The sequence below is a fragment of the Sinohyriopsis cumingii genome, chromosome 9, assembly GCF_028554795.1.
Source record: "Sinohyriopsis cumingii isolate HCF-2022 chromosome 9, ASM2855479v2, whole genome shotgun sequence".
Classification (NCBI taxonomy): Eukaryota; Metazoa; Mollusca; class Bivalvia; order Unionida; family Unionidae; genus Sinohyriopsis; species Sinohyriopsis cumingii.
In genome coordinates, this window is record NC_142969.1 from 118,743,902 (window position 1) to 118,762,895 (window position 18,994).

General features: G+C 35.0%; 1 protein-coding gene and 1 non-coding gene across 2 annotated transcripts in view; one reads left to right on the forward strand and one right to left on the reverse strand.

Moving 5' to 3' along the window:
- Positions 1-864: 864 nt before the first annotated feature.
- Trnaf-gaa (transfer RNA phenylalanine (anticodon GAA)) lies at positions 865-937 on the forward strand. Its single transcript has one exon. It is a non-coding gene; the product is annotated as a tRNA-Phe (tRNA).
- Positions 938-7,469: 6,532 nt separating this feature from the next.
- The window catches only part of LOC149792574 (uncharacterized), a 109,379-nt gene continuing 97,854 nt past the window's right edge, over positions 7,470-18,994 (reverse strand). The window contains exons 34-36 of the mRNA XM_089969585.1: positions 16,852-16,963; positions 15,907-16,022; positions 7,470-11,793 (exon numbers count right to left, since the gene is read on the reverse strand). Of these exons, the coding sequence (XP_089825711.1) occupies positions 11,508-11,793; positions 15,907-16,022; positions 16,852-16,963 (514 nt within the window). The 3' untranslated portion in view covers positions 7,470-11,507. The remainder of the gene's footprint in view (positions 11,794-15,906; positions 16,023-16,851; positions 16,964-18,994) is intronic.

An 18,994-nucleotide genomic window follows, 5' to 3' on the forward strand; every position in this document is an offset into this window, starting at 1 on the left:
ATATCGGCTGAAAAAAGTAAACGAGATTTTACAACTATTTCTACAATGATTTTCGATACTTCCGGTATTAAATAAGAGAACTACTCTATTGGATTATATGCAAGGAAAATTTTTACAGTAAAGTGTTATTATTAGGCTAAGAGAGCGCCGGGTGTGTTTCACACCCGGCTTGCTCCATTAACACGTATATGCTCATGTTAGTACCCTGTCCACGAGGTACGAGTAAGGGTACTAATATTAGTGCTAAGAGGGAGCGGTAAATATAACAATACTGTATATTTGACCATGTAAATTAATGGGTACGAAACGACCACTACCTTGGGTAGGAAATGATCAGCACATCGGGTACGAACAACTTGCACCTTGGGTAAGAAACGACCAGCACCTTGGGTACGAAACCACTTAGGTATGGAATGACCATGAGCCTATCGCGCTGCAGGACTGTTACAAAGAGATTGTTTTCACCTCGCAATACAGCGGAAAGTAGGTCGCAAAGTGAGTGACGTCATCCCGTCCGAACATATCTGGACGCATAGGTTCCAATATGGAGTTGGGTTTTAAAATAATAATAATAATAATAATAATAATAGTACTTTATTCAAGAGGGTAGCAAAACTCAATTTAAAAAAAAAAAAAACCAGAAAGAAAAAATATTTACCTCTGCCTGCCTATACAGTACTGACTCATGGTAGAAGTAAATACCATTTGGGTAACAGTAACAGTCATATAAAAGACTACCAAAATAAATATGGCTGGCTACCCAATACCTTAATTTACAATTGGTAATATATTCTCAGCAATTTGAATAAACTATGAAACTTATATTACTTTCATATACATAAAATACTTCATATGTTATTGTTAGCCGGAATAGCTCAGTTGGGAGAGCGTTAGACTGAAGATCTAAAGGCCCCCGGTTCAATCCCGGGTTCCGGCACGGAACAAGTCCGGCGGCTGGCAGGAACATTTTTGTATCACTTTTAGAGCCACCTCATGTCCCCAAATTTTCCTAATTTTTTTTTTTCCCATTTATTAGTTAAAAAACATTTTTTTTAGGAATGGTATTCTTTACAACAGTGGTCCCCACAGGCACATTTGAGAGTTTATGATAGGAACTGCAGACACCAAGTGCTATTTACAAACTCTGATATGCCTTTGCATACACAAAACATTTACATGCCTTGCTAGTTTACAATCTTTAGGTCCAATTCCTATTCATAATTACAGCCTTCATTATTCATTGTAACCTATTTTCATTATAAAAAAAAGCCTTGGCAAGTGTACTGGCAGTTTTTGTTAATGCCTGGGAAACTTGGTACATGTTACGGTACTGAAGCAGCCTAATGGAAATTTTACTCAATCAAGTTAGGCTGCAACTAATAATGCATAGATGTTTACTGTATTTAATTTATATTGTTATGTGTTTAGGCTCGAATAAACAGTAACACAGAAAGAGTGAAAACAACAAGCTTTTTAAAATTTAACAAATAATTTTTTTTCCTGGAAAATTCTGTAAAAATGAAACAAAGGAGAAGAACTTACAGTTTCAAGAATCAAAACCAACATTAATCGAAGAATAATCCATGAATTAAATTGCAAAAGTCCTAGTAATAAATGTTCTAATAATTTCAAGTTCAAATTTTGTGCTGTAGTCGGTACTGTGCTTACCTACATTTCCTTATAGAAATACAAATAATGGCACTCCGGTATTGGAAGTCCAAATTAAACTTGTAAACAATGTCTTTCCAAAATCTGTGTAAGCACTCTTCAGATATTTCCAGAGAATAAAGAATTACTTCTTTCGAAATCCAAATGATCTGAAGATAATTAACTCAAAATCTGGCAACAACAAAGAAAACAACTTGATACCAAGTGTAAAAGCCCGAAAACTGAGAAATCTCTCTCAAAACAAAGGTTATATTGTATCATAAGACGCAGTTTTGAAATTCCCCCAAGTTGCGAAATCAGAAGGGGAGGGGTCACGGATCATGTTTATATCACGTACACAGAATATGGCCTTGATTAGACCAATAACTTTCTCTAAGAAATCAAAAAAAAAAAGTTGTTTACATCAAATGTTCATCTCTAGTGACAAAATTTGCATTTTAATAGAATTACAAGAACAAATTTTGTGTTTGATTCTGGATCGAATGGATAGCCAGTGTATGGTACAGAGCAGCAGGGAGGTGTGCTCTGATCGTGGTACTCTAAGTATGATCTGAGCAGCTGTGTTTTGAACTTTTTGAAGTTTCTGGAGTAGATATTGAGATGAACCAGACAGAATTGAGTTACAATAGTCCAGTCTTGCAAGTAATAATGAACACACAAGTGTTTTAGGGCATCAACTGAAAGATATTTGAGAATGGAGCTGATGCATATCAGCCCAAGATATGCAGCCTTGAATATGTTCATGACATGTTGGTGCAATGTGAGAGTACTGTCCAGAGTAACACCTAGGTTTCATACTGATTGTGTGAATTTAATGTTGGTATTGCTGATATTTATTGTTTGAGGTAAAGGATGTGAATGAGAAAGTCTTTGTGTTGTGATCAGAATGGCCTCAATTTTATCATCATTCATTTGCAGCTTGTTACAAGTCATCCATGATTTCACATCAGAAATGCACCTCTCTATACCTTGGATGGTAGCATCAACTTCAGTTGGGTGGCTAGATTTGTATATTTGGGTGTCATCAGCGTACAATTGTTGAGACACTGTAAATCAGATATATGTTACAATATATATATATATATATATATATATATATATATATATATATATATATATATATATATATATATATATATATATATATATATATATAATACAAATCATATGGCAAATAACAAACCTTTCAAGTGCACTGGATCCAACAAGGGATCACGTAAGGTGTCAGGGATTGATTAAGATAAATGCAATAAACTGACAACAAACAGTGCAAAACTTGTATCTAATTAGCCTGAGTGCTTTTGACTCTTTAATGAGTCTTTTTCAAAGGCAAATACAACACAAAAAAAAGACAAACAAATAAAACAGAAAAATGGTTATGTTTACAAAACTTTACATGGCTGTTTTTACAGGAAATAAACCTTGTTGCTGATACTGGAAAATATTTTGTAATGACCTAGAAATTGACGAGCCATAATGACATCTATTATTTTATGTAAATTTATGTAAGCGCAAATTATATCCCGGACATTTCATTGTTATAGTAGTCATAGGCTATTAAGCAAATTTAGAGAATTAATTAAAAGATGTGTTGGCAGCAAAAGATAATTTTATTTGTGCATGGTTGTCTTTTCCTCGCCAAGGTAATAGTGCAGCCTACTTCTGTGATACAGACCATACTATCACTAAAAGCAGCACAGAGTTTTCCATCCAATGCAACCTAGCTCATCTTTAGAACAATTTCAGACACAAGATTAACCCAAACTCAAAATTTGTGCAAGTTCATCCATTTAGACCAGTACCCTGGAATGAGCGGACTCCTGCCAGCAGATGGTCGCCTGCCTTCCTGGTCACTACCTCCCTTGCCTCAGTCAGACAGAAATAAGTGTGCAGCTTGTGCATGAAACACCTAACATAAATAAAAGCAAAAAAAAATGAATAGCGAGTGGCACTTATGGTGTCAGAATCCTTACACATTTCTGTCAAGAGGCAAACAAGAACTACCTAGTCCAGCAGCTAGTAGAAGCAGCTTAAACTACATTTTTACGCTACACAGCTACCATTTCCCCAAAATTACCTGAGAGGAAAAAGGACTGTGGAGAAATGTAAAGAAGCAGAGGAAAAACGGGGATTTTTACTTTTGCTTAAAAAGCCCTTCTAAGGGATACCAATATTGCCTCTTATCCAGGGAACCATTTTGGCTTGGTATCCCATTTATACAAAACTATTATGTACACTAACTTGATTCTTCCATCCACTGCTTCAAAGTTCAAACCTTTTATGACCTAACAGTGACCAAACTTTTTATGTTTTGCTCAGACATATTAGTTATTAACATTTTGTAGGGAATCTACAACGTACATTATGTACTAGAATTGTTATGATTGTTAGAACGTAGGAAAATTTTACAACTTGTTTTGATTTGACCCAATTGCATAGGTGGCTAACACATTATTGGCATTTTTTATTGTCCATTAGTACAACTAGACTAAATCTGACTAAGTATGGGCTGGGTTCTTGTGAGTGCATGACATCCATGGCTGGCTTGCCAAGTTCCTTGCCCTCTTGCTTCTCTCTGACATTGTATAACGGCGGAGATGTGGAACAATTTGCACCTGCCTAAAGCTATGTGTCCTTATAGGACATCATTGTTGCAACCCATCGCAATGGGCATTACATATTGCTTGGGTTGACACCTTGTAGTCAATAATGGACTGAAATCAACTCTTTGTTAACATGAGTGTGTGTTGGGCCCATTCCCACTCATGAAAGCTCTTCATTCAGGTTGTTAGAGACATTTTTTAGTCCTACGACCTGACAGATAAATTAGCAGTGCTCCTTGAGCACATAAACAACTGGGGGATGTGGCACTAATTCCTTCCCCCAGGAACATTTAGCATCCCACTGCGCAGGAATAAACCTGTTGCACATGTCCTTTTGGGTGCACGCGACGTAAATCCAAGTAATCAATCAAGTTATCTTCAAGGTTTAAACCATTTGGTTTCAATGTTCTAAGGTGGCATATCCAGTAAGATTCTTTTCTTTCCTGGTTTTGGAACTCCAGTTGGGGTTGTCAGCAATTGCAATAAGCGTTATGTCACTGAAAGTGTGGCCAGGGGAGGAGAAGTGTTCTGCGACCTGGCTTCTGTACAGCTTCTTTGTCATCCAGTAAAATCTTTGAAGGTTCATCCTTTTGTGTAGCTTTTCAGCTTCACCAACATACTGAAGGCTACAGATCTAACATGTGATGAGATAAATTCACAGGGGCAAGATTAAATAGGGTGGTCTTGATTAGTGATTGGCATTATAGCTTCATCCTGACTAGGATGTCCTTGAGGTTTTTTGGTCTCTGGTATGCTACTACAGGTTTGTTAGGGAAAATTTTAACTTTAGTACATCCGATCATTACACGATGGGCCAGTGTTTCCCGATGATTTTGCCAGTATTTTGGGGTTGTCTGGATGGTAGGTCAGGATAAATGGTATCATACTAAGAGTATCGATAGACCACTTGAACTTTGCTGAAGGTCTCATACTAAGGGTATCAGTATACCTCTTGAACATAATGCTGAAGGTCTCATACTAAGGGTATCAGTAGACCACTTGAACATTGCTGAAGGTCTCATACTAAGGGTATCGGTAGACCACTTGAACATTGCTGAAGGTCTCATACTAAGGGTATCGGTAGACCACTTGAACATTGCTGAAGGTCTCATACTAAGGGTATTGGTAGACCACTTGAACATTGCTGAAGGTCTCGTACTAAGGGTATCGGTAGACCACTTGAACATTGCTGAAGGTCTCATACTAAGGGTATCGGTAGACCACTTGAACATTGCAGAAGGTCTCATACAAAGGGTATCAGTTTACCACTTGAACATTGCAGAAGGTCTCATACTAAGGGTATCGGTTGACCACTTGAACATTGCAGAAGGTCTCATACTAAGGGTATCGGTAGACCACTTGAACATTACAGAAGGTCTCATACTAAGGGTATCGGTTGACCACTTGAACATTGCAGAAGGTCTCATACTAAATGTATTGGTAGATCACTCGTAATGAAACTCATGCACCACAACTGGTCTGCATACTACAGTTTAAGAACATCTGGTTTATATCATATTAATTTTAGTGTCCATGATGGTTCTTGTTGGGCCATTAACATGTGTAGGACATATGGTATTAAGGATGCAACTCTTTTTATTATATTTTGAAACCAGAATCAGTTGTTTCCCTTACTACTGTTTATGGATAAGTACTCAGTTGTTTCCCTATACCACTGCTCATGGACAAGTACTCAGTTGTTTCCCTATACCACTGCTCATGGATAAGTACTCAGTCTTCTTCAAGTTAATCAGTTGTGGAAAAGAAGTTGTTCTACCCTTTTAGATAGTCATTAATATAGAATTAAAATGTGCCCATCTAATGTTAATGTTAAATTGTAACCAAATATTTTCTTCAGGCAGAAGTAATATTTTTCAAACAAGATTTATAGACTACTGCATTTGTATGGAAAATCATGATTTTTTTTATTCGGATTAACACTGTACAACCTTTGGGAGTGAAGTATTCATCCAAGAAAATGAATTCATATTTTCCCGTACAAATGCAGTAACCTTTTTATCATATACTCCTTTTCTTATTCTATCTATGGCTTAGTGATAAAAAATATGCTACAAGAAACAAAGTAATTGAATTTATGCTGCATTAAAAAAGAATTACACAAATGTAGATTAATTAATACACAATAACAATATTAATGCACACATAGTACTGCCCAGTGACCTTTGAAGTTTATTGCACGCTCGACAGTAGTTTAAAAAAGAAATGTCATTTTGGTCTACTTAAAATTGAAATTTAGAGTCATATTGTGAATGAGACACATTACAACAACTTTTCCATTTGGTCTGGAATGGATGGATTTTGCTGTTATGTTGATCCAACTCATTTCTGCTTTTCTGATTACGATGGACTGGTTTATTGGGTCAATTCAGTGCAGTAAGGAGGATGTGAAATAATGTTAGTACAGTTTCAGTGTGTATCAGGTTTTGCAGGACATATCATTCAGATTTGCAGTACTAAGAAAGTACATTTTGAAGAAATTCAAGATGCATAAATATAAGTATATTTATTGCCATTCTTATTACCAGCTTAAGCAGACATATGTTTATGCCCTGTCACTTTCATCTCAGTGTTGGAGGGACCCCAGTTATGACCTGTGTCATACAGTGTGTGTCTTCTATTGCTAGCCTAATATTGTATCAAAATAGTTACACTGGGAACATTGTAAAGCAGCTGTTGTGTGACAGTCCATTTAGCCTGTGGAAATAATACCTTTTCATCTTGGCTTATTGGCTCTGAGACTCTTAGTTTTCGATCAAAAACTTCAGTTGCATTTTTTTTTTGAATCCAGTATTTTGAAAGACTTGAAAAAAGGTACGTCTCTGATAGATATGTGATAGTGTCGGTGCCTCAATATGTTTTTCTAGGATATATTTTTAAAGACCCTCGACAGCACTGGTCATAGTCTGAACCATTCTATTTATGAATATATATGAATATTGGTCCTAAATAACTGTTTCAAAAATCAGAACAGTATTTTCAATTAATGCATCTCTCAAGTTTGATGTTGACACTGCAAATATCACATTCATTCTTGAGCTTGTTTGAAAGTTTCATGTGTGTGCTTGGGTACACCATTTTGTTTTGACCTTATATTGAAATTTTTGTGATGCTCAATGACATACATATATATGGCCATTTATATACGCTCTCACCAGTAAAAAATGAAACTACACTTCATCAACAAATAACATGTTTATTATCGATAAAATAATTTAAAGTTTTGTGATTTACACTCCATCCACCATACTTTTATTATTATCACAGTGAAATGTGTTTGTAAAAACAATTATTGCCAACACTGGCATATACACTGCACTCCTTCCCAAATATATGATACAGAATTGAGAACAAACTTTAGTCGAATTTGATTTTAGCATGAAATTGAGTAAAAACTAATGTTTTGATTATATAAACAAATCTGGCTTAATGGTGACCTGTATTAAGCAAGTGCCTTTCTTAAACAGCAACTTTGTCAATAACATAATTGCTTAAGCAGACACATGAAAAGTGTGTGAACAATAAAAATAATTGCATGACATTTTTAGTTATCAAAATAATTTTTTAAAAAAAACATGATTTGAAAATACATATACTCCTGTGAGAATTTTACTACCATTATAAAATGCAAATTAAAAACCAAAGCAAACTTTGAAATACTGCCACCAAACCATTCGGGGAATGTGCTTGTTGAACAATATCACTCACCTGCAAATAGTGCTGTAATGTTCAATGGCTTTGGAAAATTTTAACACAAATCTCAGCATTAACAGTTGAGGCTGTCAACCTGCATAGCCCTGCTTCCCACCCAAAAGCCATGCAATTTTGAGACTGCTGAGGCTGGCAACCTTAATACCCTCCCCTTTCCACCCCAAAGCCCTACAATATTGAGACTGCCAACCTACCTATCCGCCTCTTCTCCACCCAAAACCCTACATTGTCGATGTTGCCAACCTGCTCAACTCCCTTTACTGACACCCCCTGAAATTGGTAACACTGTCAACGTGCATAGCCCTCCTCCCCACCCAAAATCCAAGAAACCCACATTTCTCCAAGCCCACCTTGAATTTACCTAAAACAAAATTTTCATGTTGACCTCATCTATACCAATATATATATGGATGGACATGCACGCAGATATCAGAGTGATTGTAATTTCACGCTTCTGTCAAGCAGACTTGAGAAAAACATATATATATGACAAAACTATGCAATTATATATATACCACTATTTCAGCATTTTTAAACAGGGCAACTGAGGTCCAGATAGGAATAACAACCAACATTTAGAAAAAATTCAGGAAGCCTCCTGCCTTCATCTAGAGACATTTTGGAAATATATTTTTTTTCTTTTTAAGAAAGAATAAAAGTACCTGTACAGTAAAACCAATCTACAGAAAACAGTCCCAATTGGAACACCCTTGTCAATGATCAAAATAACACAAAATTACTTCATTAGTCACATCTGCATATATATACAATCCTTTTATACTGTATACACCCATTTATAAGACAAGTCCAACTGCAAACTGCATGGACTCAGATCTGCTATCTCATATTATGCCAGCAGATCTGTGTCTGCAGTTTGTTTGGAGTAATCAGTAAGACAAACAACATAGACTCTGATCTGTAGGTGCATTATGTTACAGCAGATCTGGAAATATGTTGTTTGCAGTTAGACTCGAATTACAGATGAGTATATATTGTACCAAATGATGCCACATGCACACATCACACACCAATAGTGTTCATTACAGACAACTCTACTGAGAGAACTTTTTCTTGGTCAAAACATTCCAATGATCTATTCAGGCATAAACTCACTTGAGAACCTTCTTGTACTGAATTTGTGCAGATAAAAGTATGGAAGTATCATAATGCATTTAGCATGGTCAATTTTGCTGAACGAACTTTAGTCTGTAAATGAGTTCTTTGACATTTTTCCCTTTTTGTGCTTTATTTGTCAAAGTACTTCCAAGATGAAATTTTAGTTGAAAATCCATCAGTGTGCTGATTGCCACAAATCTTATTTAGAAGTTTATATTAACCAGTCCAGGAAATCATAAAACCTCTTGAGCTTGAGATTTTGTTTCAACCAATCATAAATGATAAGACAGTACTTTTGAAAGCTAATTTCTGATTGGATGATGGTGGAAACTCAATCTCAGACTCAAGGTCCTAGTTTTATGATCTCTGGTCCTAGACAATCACAGTGTCTCTCATATGTTATGTAATGACAAGTAGACCAGGACCTGCATATCAAGCACACAATCAAAGCATTGCCTGACAAACTTAAAACCAAACCCACAACAAAACTGGTAAAGCTGATGGTGCCATTGCTGCTGGAAAATTTACTACTATGTCATGCTTCACACTAATTTGGGCTCAAACAATAATATAAATTTTGGGGAAAAAAGCATCTTCTATCCATGCTGGACAGGTGTCGTTTATATAAAGAGATTCATTAGGTGTCCTTTATGGGCATGTGTTCTTCATACTGAATCACCTTTCAGAGAGATTCAACTATACCTTCCTTGTACCATACCATTATGTTTACATGATTTGAAAGGACCTGATATTTTAATATTACTTTTGAAACTGGACGGACTGTACTGAGGGTCTAAGTCTCAATTTGTTAATAAGAACACTAATGATAGTTGAAAGTCCAATAAAATTTGGTGTACACATTTGGATGGAACACTATTGTTATTGTCACCAATTAGAACAAAATAAAAGTATATACATAGAATATCATAAACACTGTACAAAACACTGATCACAGATAAGCATCTGAAACATCACAACTTGTCAGTAAATGGTTATTCACAAAATAGTTTAACATATAACTTATTAAATGTACAAATCAAGTGTTAAGCAAATTATTATTTGAACTTTAAAAATGGGAATTGAAAAAAGAAAGTACAGGTCTTTATATTCTCTCAATAAGACCCTTAATTATAACCAAGTATGGATGACTCCTATTTATAACCAAGTATGGATGACCCCTAATTATAACCAAGAATGGATGACCCCTAATTATAACAAAGTATGGATGACCCCTAATTATAACCAAGAATGGATGACCCCTATTTATAACCAAGTATGGATGACCCCTAATTATAACCAAGAATGGATGACCCCTAATTATAACAAAGTATGGATGGCCCCTACTTAAAATCCAAGTATGGATGACCTCTAATTATAACCAAGTATGGATGACCCCTATTTATAACCAAGTATGGATGACCCCTAATTATAACAAAGTATGAATGGCCCCTAATTATAACCAGGTATGGATGGCCCCTAATTATAACCAAGTAAATCTATTTATAACCAAGTATGGATAACCTTTAAGTATTGATAATTAGTGAACAGAACAGACAAGGTAGAAAAAGGGATTAGATACAAAATATATTTATCCATTATCTAATTGGTGCTAATGAGCAATACTTGGTAGTTTAGAAAAGTTTGTTTAAATTTCAATTTATACTCTCTAAAAAGGTTATCATTTGTAAAATTACTATGGAATGAATACTATCCAACAGAATAATGAAATCAATACAAAATATGTATGCATATCAAGTGTGATGCATAACTTTCTGTCAAATTCTCTACTCAACTTAAACTGAACTTCAATTTTTGTCTTCGATTAAGAAAAACATGAGCTTTTAATAATATGATTTAAATTAATTTAAATCTTTTACCAACTTTAGACAATAAGCTCAGGTATTTCACTACACACCTGTTGACCACAGGCATATATAGAGAGATCAAGGTGTAAATTTCATAACAATGTGTTCCATTCAGTTGCAAATTTAAGCAAGAAATTGATATAAATTACACTGATCGTCTCATACTATCTGACATTTTATCATATTTTCTCTCTTTTTATTATACTCAGAAACAAGTGAATTGTAATAAATATTCAAAATATTTTTACCTGTTGGTTTTCAGAAAAGGTGAAATTAATAACATGGTAACAATGACTGTAACTAATTAGAAACAACAAATGCACAAGATGGAAATGACAACAATTTCTACTGACATATTTGTAGACTATCAATGGCAATAAATAAATCTCTCTTAATGTATAACTAGTTCAGTACAATGCAAGAGATGTTACTGGCATATATAATGACATTATGGATTCATCATTAAAATATGTTTTGATAATTACATTGAATATTAAAGGTTCTGAATGGAGTTTCCCTACTAATTTCATGTTTCACTCTCTGTGGCTGGAACAACATATATTAATGTTCCTGAACTGGGTCTACTTTGTTGATTTGTTTCCTGATTACTCTCTTCCACATCTGGAACACTGTTATCATGATGTATATAAACTTCCTGCCGCAAATTTCTTGCAGACTCTTCCAACTGTGGATTGTGTTCTTCTGCTTTCTCTGCATCACGTGATCGCTGCCTCTGTAGGCTGTTGCTTGATGGTCCAGGATTTCCTGACCGCCGCTGAATCGGCAATGTGTGGACCTTGTTGCTTGTTTTACTGAAATGATTTGGTCAAATGATTGAATTTAAGGCATGTTTTCAAATTATTGTCTATATAGTGCTATGATAAAGGTACAAATGTATAAGAAATGCTATATATATATATATATATATATATATATATATATATATATATATATATATATACAAATTTTAAAATGTTAGTAAAGGAAAAAAGGTACAGATGGTAAAAGAGAACAAGGAAAGAGTAACAAATGTAAAATGTACAAATATGCAAGTGTAAAATGTTTAGCTGTATATTCTAACATGAATATGTTTTGCCTCCCTATGCATAGCATAGCATAAAAAGAACCATTTATCCTGCATAACAAAGATCTTTTGGGAGCTTGTAAATGTCACCCATGGTAAGTTTTTGTATGATGCCACGTTCTGACATCATCACATCAGTACACAGTCAATGGCTAAGTGAGACACTTGGATGCCATCATACAAGTTCAACAGAGTGCAATCAGAATAAATAGGCGTCATTTTATTTTAAAAAATCTTTCATTATCTCAATTTTTTAAAAAGAATCCATAAGCATGTCCCCAGTCAGAGATTATTCAAATTTTTTATAATGAAACAGTAATTAATTGTTCAGATATGTACCTCTTTTAGAATCTTTGTTTCTAAGATAGAAATAAATACATGAATTCATGTTTAACACATTAACCCCTGGTGACGAGTTAATGTGGCAGGAGGTAGTAGCCTTACTGCTGAACTCTGTAGCATCATGGTCATGCATGACACGCTAAAGTGGGTGGTATTATAGAAAGGTAGACAGATGTAGCCCTACAATGATACCAAATAATCTGGAATTTCGAGTTACACTACTAAATACAGACGAGGGAAAAACCTCATTGTTTGGACCCAATATTTTCTACCCAAAGTTTGCTTGTGTTTAGAATCACATTTTATGTTCTGGATTTGAGACTTTTTGGTCTCAGATCTAAGGCAAACTGGCATGAACTGCAAACAGACAAATGAACCTTTGCAAAAAGTAGGATAAGATGGGCATTTGGAATAAAGAGTGATCTTGATATAAAAATAATGGGTCCCTTTAGTACCCCCCAAAATATATATATAAAAAATAAAGAACCCCAACTTTCACCCTTCTTAGCCAATGAAAAACGATGTTTCTAACACAACTAGGTAGTATGTTATTGGAAGATCACCTGGAAGTTGGTATTTTCGGATGTATTCAGAAATAGCTTTCAAAATGTGTTTCCTACTCAAAATTCAGGCGAAAATGACAAAAACCTCATGGGGTTAATGTGTTAATGGGAACATTTATACATTTTATAACCAATGTAAAAAAAAAAATCAGAATCTTTAATTTGGTATGCTATCAAATAGCTTCCATATCAAATCAGCAAATAAGTATTTGTCTTGCAGAGTGAAGATCAGTATAATTAACAAGGATGATTTAGTCAAAATGCTAAATGACTATGAGGGGATATTAGAGTAAAACAATCCCTTGTTATAACAAATCTTGCTACAATGAATGCATTTGCATAATAAACAACCTCAATGACTCCCCAAAGACACATTAAAAAAATAGCTACCCATTCTCCCTATGTCCAAAGCACACCCAGTTGCAAACAGTATCAACACTGATTTGGCATTGTATAATCTGACAGCAAACCAGGGTCCTTACTGTATTCACTTTAAGGACAATTGTTTATGCGATGTTCGAGTATTTAACTTCTGTAAAAAATTATGTTTTCACAAGGCTAACTTGGACTCTTACTTGTCCACAAGGTTTAGGTAGGACTCCTAAGTTGTGTAAATCAAAGATAGGTTTATCTAAAATAAAGTGAATTTGATGAAATTATTCGGTGTGCCTAGTGAAAAAAAATTCCTCCAAAGTGAATTTGACAAAATTATGTGCTGTGCCTAGTTTTAAAAAAACAGCTGTTGCATTAAAGGATTGAAATGAAAAACTCAAATGTTGATCTTTGACTTTGATCTTGAACATATGACCCTGAATGTGGTATGCAACACATCTTAGGGTAATGATACATAAGAGGGGTCAATTTGTCTCAAATGGTATTACAGTTATGGTGTGAAATAGTTCGACAGACAAATGGATAAATGTCACTTTTAGTAGTTAGACAGACAAATGGATAAATAATGTCACTTTTAAATAGACAGACAGACACAGACAGACAAATGGATAAATAATATGTCACTTTAGGGGAGACAAATCCTGTTATCAAATGCTGCTGATCACTTGACTAAAGATAAAGGCAGACCACATCACAACCGATTATAGATGCAAAAGATTCAGACCACATCACAACCGATTATAAATAAAGACCACATCACAACGGAGTATAAATAAAGATAGATCACATCACAGCTGCTTGCTGTTGCCTTGTACAAAATGTAATATGGACATTAAGAAGAAATGCCAAGATGCAAAGTACTATGTTCAGTCTGCCTGATCATGAATTATTTCAAATTTTATTGATAGCCATGATTACTGCAGTAAACAGGGTCAATTTCATTGACAGCCATGATTATTGCAGTACACAGGGTCAATTTTATTGACAGCCATGATTATAGCAGTAAACAGGTTTAATATTATTGACAGCCATGATTATTGCAGTAAACAGGGTCAATTTTATTGACAGCCATTATTATTGCAGTACACAGGGTCAATTTCATTGACAGCCATGATTATTACAGTAAACAGGGTCAATTTTATTGACAGCCATGATTATTGCAGTAAACAGGGCCAATTTCATTGACAGCCATGATTACTGCAGTAAACAGGGTCAATTTTATAGACAGCCATGATTATTGCAGTACACAGGGTCAATTCAAGAGCATCATAATATCATATGCACTCGCTTACAAGATGAAGCCAACTGCAAAACTACACAGACCCAGATATGATGTCATATAACACACTGGTAGATCTAGACGTGCAATTTGTTAGGAGTTATTAGTAGAATAAACTTCAAAAACCCTAATCTGCAGGCGCATTAGGATATGGCAGATCAGAATCTATGTTTGGAGATGGACTTGACTTTTAAGTGAGTTATCTAGTATTGGATATGGATGCTGAATCCATATTTATGCATCATGAACCAAGACTGGAACTATAGATGCTTTCAGTGGCAATGACAAAACAATATTCTTAGAAGTATAGAGAGAAACATGTATAAATTCCAATTTATAGTAAGTCCATTCATACTCTACAGTTAAAAGTATTTCATAGTGTGAAAGTGTGGATGCATCATTTTTTATACCAATTTGGGGGAAAGAACTTGCTAAATTTTGGTGTATGAATAAGTTCTGACCCAGCAGCTATGACATGTAACTACACTGAGGAAAACTCATTTTATCTGCTGTCTTGGAGAAAAACACGTATGTAATTGGTATATCTACAAGTCTGGGATAGTATTTTTTTAACAAAGAGACTCCAACAAATATTTTCAAGATTTCTGCAAACTTGGCTCGGAAAGAAAACAATTCTGCTGTCCATGACCCCATTTAGGGAAGACTTTGCATATTGTTATTAGTCACAATGCTACTAACACTTGTAATGAGTACAACTAGTGACTCATATGCATTACTTTGAATTAGTATTATTGGTGACTTGTGCATACATTAATGCCCCCCCTTGAACAGTCCCCTGACCAGTGACCACCTGATTCTTATGGCTAGAATCCCTTGGCACCAACATTTACTTCTCATAATTATTTTTTAGCCCCCCTCTGTTAAAGGCCACCTGTCTTATAACTTGCCACTTTCCCGGTGCAGAAGGGGTGGCCATACAGATGTATGCCAACATTCTCTCCATTGTGCATGTTTTAAATGCAAACAACTTCACCATACATACATCACTCTCTCAAAAGTACGTAATAACTGGTGAGTGCCCCTAATTGGAATTGAGCACTATTAGTGACTCATAAACATTAATTTGAATTGAGTACTAACAGTGACTCATGAGCATTAATTGAATTGCACACTATTGGTGATTCGTAAACATTAATTTGAACTGAGTACTATGTGTGACCCATTGACATTAACTTGCAAAAATCTGTAAAAATGAGTTAAACTTTCATGCTTTTAAAAATGTAAAAAATTTGTGTGTACTTACATTTTAAACATTATGACATTTATCACCAAGATGACAAGTATCACCAATATTGAAATCATAACAGACAATACAATGATCCATACTGCAATCCCTGATTTCCCAACTAGTTCTGGACTCTGCAATGTATAAACATAAAGTTACTGAATGTGAACCTTGCAAATAGTATTGTGATCCCTAACTTTAGCATGCTTAGTGTGAGCTATTTAGGAAGCCATCGGACAGAAAGAAAATGCAACTGAATTTTTGTTCATCCATAATCATACGTGTTTTATGAAGGGTCTCAATTTACTGAAGGGTTTTACAATGCAAAACCACTGTACTTATAACATAATGAAAAATTGCATCTTTGATACAGCATCTTATATGTTAAGGATATTATATGAATGTTATATTTTATACCTTTTTTTAAATTAAATTGTTTTTAAAAACTGTTAACATATTTACTCTTTATCTTTTAGGACTGCATGCTTAAGTTTATTTGGAAAGGAATATCTTCAACATATGTTTTTTTGTGTGCAAGTTCTGTCTTTATATATATATATATATATATATATATATATATATATATATATATATATATATATATATATACATACATAGTGATTATTACATACATACATACATACATATATATTCAGTAGCACTGGGCAAGGATAGAGTCTCATCTTTACATACATAAAAGATTTATTGAATAATGCACACCATCACATCTTAAAGGTTATATAATTTTAATGCAATTGGAAGTGCCTTGCTCACAGACACATCCTGGCAGCCAACCCAGAATGGTCTAGGCAGTGTTCGATCCTGCATCTTAATGATAATTACAAGTCCAGCATGCCGACCACTGAGCCACTATGGTTTTCATAGTGTCTGTGAAACCAAACTCATCATGAACACAATTAGAATGAGACACTAACACTCTATACTGACAAATTCTCCACTTACCTCGCTATTTAAGGCTGATGAGACTGGTATCACTGCAAGCAGAGAAATATTTAAGGACAATCCAAGTGTCTCTTTAATTTGTGCTTCCATGTCACTGGTAAGGTCTTGGTTACTATAAAGAGAAAAAAGTACATTATTTACATTTTTGAAAGCAAGTATAATCCATTTTAAATTAATGGGCAAGTGGACTGGAAATCCCATAATGAAAATCACATGACCAGGTACAAATAGTCGAGGCTGACTGCTTAATAGACAAGGTTTTAGAAACTGAAAATAATAAAAACAAATCCTGAAGCATGTGCAAATGGCAGGGCAGATACTTAAAAGCAAATCTAATAATGCTATGCACTTTGTGCCTTTAACTATGTTGAAAATGATACCTTTAAAAAATCTGTCCTAAAATTAAATCTCAATCACTCCTTAGTCTCAAACTGTATAATGTTAAAAGACAAGAAAATTATCACATTTTATTCTTCAAAAAATGTTTAATGTGTATGACAGGGTTCTTGTAACAGACCTTTTAATTTTGTAACCAAGGTACATGTAGTTGCTTTTACATTATTCAGCATTTTGAACTTCAATAATATGGTACTAATGGGCTACTCAGACTGTGCATGGAGTCAATTGATAAATTATGGTTGAGTGAATCTTTACTTATTTACAATTAGTTGTTTAATTGAGGCATATATACCATTTCTCCAGATTGGCCCTTTAGTTAGCTCTCTTCCAAACTCATCTTCATTATTTTAAGAAAACAATCACTTAGTAAAAGCTCTGAAAGCACATACATCCAGCTTTACATATGGGTACCCTTTGTCTTAAAATAAAAGTGGACCTGGTTTGTTGAAAGTCTGAAAGGCAAATACAAAACATAGACAAGACAAACAAATAAAACAGAAAAATCGTTGTGTTTGCAAAACTTTACATGGCAGTTTCTACAGGAATTAAATCTAGTACATAATACATTTAAAGGTTTAATCCCTGTAGAAACAGCCATGTAAAGTTTTGCAAACACAACGGTTTTTCTGTTTTATTTGTTTGTATCGTCTATGTTTTGTATTTGCCTTTGAGAAAAACTCATTAAGAGTCGAAAGGGCTTAGGCTATTTAGATACTAGCTTTGTACTGTTCATTGTCAATTCATTGCATTTATATGACTCCAATAGGTACAGATTCGACAGAAGACTGAGATATGAAAGATTACCCCAATGGGTACAGATTCGACAGAAGACTGCAGTACAAAAGATGACCCCAATAGGTACAGATTTGACAGAAGACTAAGGGATGAAAGATGACTGCAACGGGTACAGATTTGACAGGAGACTAAGGGATGAAAGATGACCACAATGGGTACAGATTCGACAGAAGACTGCGGTACGAAAGATGATCCCAATAGGTACAGATTTGACAGAAGACTAAGGGATGAAAGATGACCGCAATGGGTACAGATTCGACAGAAGACTAAGGGATGAAAGATTATTGCAACGGGTACAGATTTGACAGAAGACTAAGGGATGAAAGATGACAACAATGGGTACAGATTTGACAGTTGACTAAGGGATGAAAGATGACTGCAATGGGTACAGATTCGACAGAAGACTAAGGAATGAAAGATGACCGCAACGGGTACAGATTAGACAGAAGACAGAGGGATGAAAGACGACTGCAACGGGTGCAGATTTGACAGAAGACAGAGGGATGAAAGATGACTGCAATGGGTACAGATTAGACAGAAGACTAAGGGATGAAAGATGGCTGCAATGGGTACAGATTTGACAGAAGACTAAGGGATGAAAGATTATTGCAACGGGTACAGATTTGACAGAAGACTAAGGGATGAAAGATGACAACAATGGGTACAGATTTGACAGTTGACTAAGGGATGAAAGATGACCACAACAGGTACAGATTTGACAGAAGACTAAGGGATGAAAGATGACCGCAACGGGTACAGATCTGACAGAAGACTAAGGGATGAAAAATGACCGCAACGGGTACTGATTAGACAGAAGACAGAGGGATAAAAGGACTATACAGCATGGAGCTGATTCTATCAGGAAGGTGAGTCCATTAGAAACTAGAGCCTGCCTGCAGTGTGGTGGGTTTGAATATGAATTTCTCAAAGACACCAGTTGATAAAATAA